The sequence below is a fragment of the Phocoena phocoena genome, chromosome 8, assembly GCF_963924675.1.
Source record: "Phocoena phocoena chromosome 8, mPhoPho1.1, whole genome shotgun sequence".
Classification (NCBI taxonomy): Eukaryota; Metazoa; Chordata; class Mammalia; order Artiodactyla; family Phocoenidae; genus Phocoena; species Phocoena phocoena.
In genome coordinates, this window is record NC_089226.1 from 62,026,956 (window position 1) to 62,029,925 (window position 2,970).

General features: G+C 41.1%; 1 protein-coding gene across 1 annotated transcript; it reads left to right on the plus strand.

The window, feature by feature from the left end:
* Positions 1–406: 406 nt before the first annotated feature.
* Positions 407–1,366, plus strand: OR10A5 (olfactory receptor family 10 subfamily A member 5). The gene has a single exon (XM_065881791.1). The coding sequence runs from the start codon at positions 416–418 to the stop codon at positions 1,364–1,366; it is 951 nt and encodes a 316-aa protein (XP_065737863.1). The 5' UTR covers positions 407–415.
* Positions 1,367–2,970: the final 1,604 nt, after the last annotated feature.

Genomic DNA, 2,970 nt, shown 5'->3' on the forward strand with positions numbered 1-2,970 from the left:
TAATAGGTATACATGGAAAATTTATACTGTTTTCCATCTGACTCCACTCCATTTCTGCAGGACACCTTTCATCTAACCCTGCTAAAAAGGTATTAAGTGTGCTGCAGAAAATGGGTGTGTGTAAAATGATCCGAGTTGTTTTAGCAAATATGGTAACAAAGTGGAAGATGGATCACAAAGAATAAGAGTGGGGAACAATAAGCCGTTTCCCATTTCAGAGCTCAGGCTCTGGCCTTTCTTCCTTGTGTCTTTATTCTTAGACAGCACAAGGCCCTTTCTCTTGCAACTGAAATCCTGATCTTGCCTCTTTCTTTCCCTGACACTAAGAAGGAGTCTGAAACACAAATCCAGAATCTGACTCTTCCAATTGAGAATCTCTCTCTGTGACCACAGCTCGGAATTCATTCCTATATCAATGGCTGAAGGAAACTGGACAAGATTTAGTGAGTTTATCCTCATGAGTTTCTCTTCCCTACCTAGTGAAATACAGTCATTACTCTTCCTGATATTTTTAATCATCTACCTGGTCACCCTGCTGGGAAACAGCCTCATCATTCTGGTTACCTTGGCTGACCCCATGCAGCACAGCCCCATGTACTTCTTCCTCAGGAACTTGTCTTTCATAGAGATTGGCTTCAACTTAGTCATTGTGCCCAAGATGCTGGGGACCCTGATTGCGCAGGACACAACCATCTCCTTTCTTGGCTGTGCCACTCAGATGTATTTCTTCTTCTTCTTTGGGGTTTTTGAATGTTTCCTCCTGGCCACAATGGCATATGACCGCTATGTAGCCATCTGCAATCCCTTGTACTACCCAGTCGTCATGAACCCTAAGACGTGGGCAAAACTGGCTGTTGCCTCCTGGTTTGCAGGCATTTCCATGGCTACTGTGCAGACCACATGGCTCTTCAGCTTTCCATTCTGTGGCACCAAGGTGAATCACTTCTTCTGTGACAGCCCACCTGTGCTGAGGCCGGTCTGTGCAGACACGGCACTGTTTGAGATCTATGCCATTGTTGGGACCATTCTGGTCCTCATGATACCCCGCTTGCTGATCCTATGTTCCTACACTTGCATCATTGCCGCCATCCTCAAGATTCCATCAGCTAAAGGGAAGCGCAAAGACTTCTCTGCCTGCTCCTCCCACCTCCTTCTTGTCTCCCTTTTCTATGTATCTTTAAGCCTCATCTATTTCCGCCCTAAGTCCAATAATTCTCCTGAGAGCAAGAAGGTGCTATCACTGTCCTATACTGTTATGACTCCCATTTTGAACCCCATAATTTACAGCCTGAGAAATAATGAGGTGAAGAATGCCCTTGTCCGGACCTTCTACAAGGCCCTAGGCCTTAGAGACTGCATCCCATAGACATTAAGAAAAAGACTAAAGTCTTTCGAATAGGGAACAATCAGTTTGATACTTAGAATTCCTCTGCCTCTGCCTGTCTCCATTGTGATGAAACCCAGCTGCTGAAATGACTATTGGAAAGCTCAGTGAAAACAGCACAGAGGTAGTTTAGACCTGTCACTACCACCTGGAAACCTCCTCTGCCTGCCCATTATGGACTTACGTTCTTTTTCTCGTCATCATTTTAACACTTCTGTGGCCAAGTAATTCCAGATATTCACATTCCTGTGTGCACACTGTGAACAGTATGAAACTGCTTATAATCCTAACATGGGAACACACATAGTAAAAGAGGGCACAACCCATCAAAAATCGCCTTGTGACTTTGTCTTCCTTTGGGCAAATCTGACTGCATTCATCAGATAGGAAACCCTATGAGTCCTCCCAATGCATCACTCTCCTCACTGCCTTATTTTAGTTCTCATGTCCTTGAGGGAGTGTTCGTTCTTTCAAGCTCACTCATACGTATTGTATGGCTATAGGAAAGTGGGTCAATAATTCCCATACCTATACCTTTATAAATCCAACAGTGATTTATTCCTCATTCTATTTATCCCAGGAAGGATGACCTGAGCTTCCACAGGCTCTCTCTCTAGATTTGGGGTTTCAGTGGTTATTTGTTTAATGATCATTCTTAATCATTAACGTAGGTTCTTACACCTTGTTGAAGTAATGTCATAAATTTCAATCATGATGCTGCTTTCATTAAGGATTAAAATGGATCCAGCTAACTCCACCATAGCTCTTCTTTAACCACAAAAAGATTCCTCATTCTTTTTATAACTTCATAGTGCTCTGCTTTGTAGATACACCATAGTTTATTTAATGAGTCTTTTACAGTTAAAAGAAAAACTTTATGCATGTGCCTTTTTATGCTTTTGCCAGTGTATCTGACATATGGAAATCTAGAAATTGGATTTATTGGGCCAAGTGTAAATACGTATATAGTGTTGCTATGTTGGCACATTTCCCTCCAAATTGATTGTACCATTTTATACTCTCAACAGCAATTTATGAGAGTTCTTGTTTCCTCACGGCCACATCAATAATATTTGTCATCAGTCATTTGCAATTTTGCTCATATAATAGGTAAAGAAACATAATTAAATTTTAATTTGAATGAATAAATCTTGAAGAATACAGAGGGAATACGTGAGTAAATCAGAGAAAAGTCAGGCATTTCATTTAGACTTCTGAGTTCATGGGTTAGATGATTAGCAGTTGGTGATGTCTTGGTACTCTGTTTTCTCTACTCAGAAGGTTCTTTTGACCTTCATTTTAGCCAAATCCATCTCATCTTTCATGGTCTACCGCAGTTCCTCAGGCAGCATAAACAGCTTATCCTACATGCGTCTATTCTAAGTTTGTCAATACCCAAGTTAAATTCTGTGTCTACTATCCTGTACTTATTTTTACATGTTTGTCTTCCCCCAATGTACCTGTAACTCTTTGAAAATGAATACCGCACAAATGTTTCTGTTTTACTACAGCATAGGCATTCCTGGAAACCTTATGTTCTGCAAAACTCACACCAAAATACTATGGAGAAATAAGGTTAAGGCAGA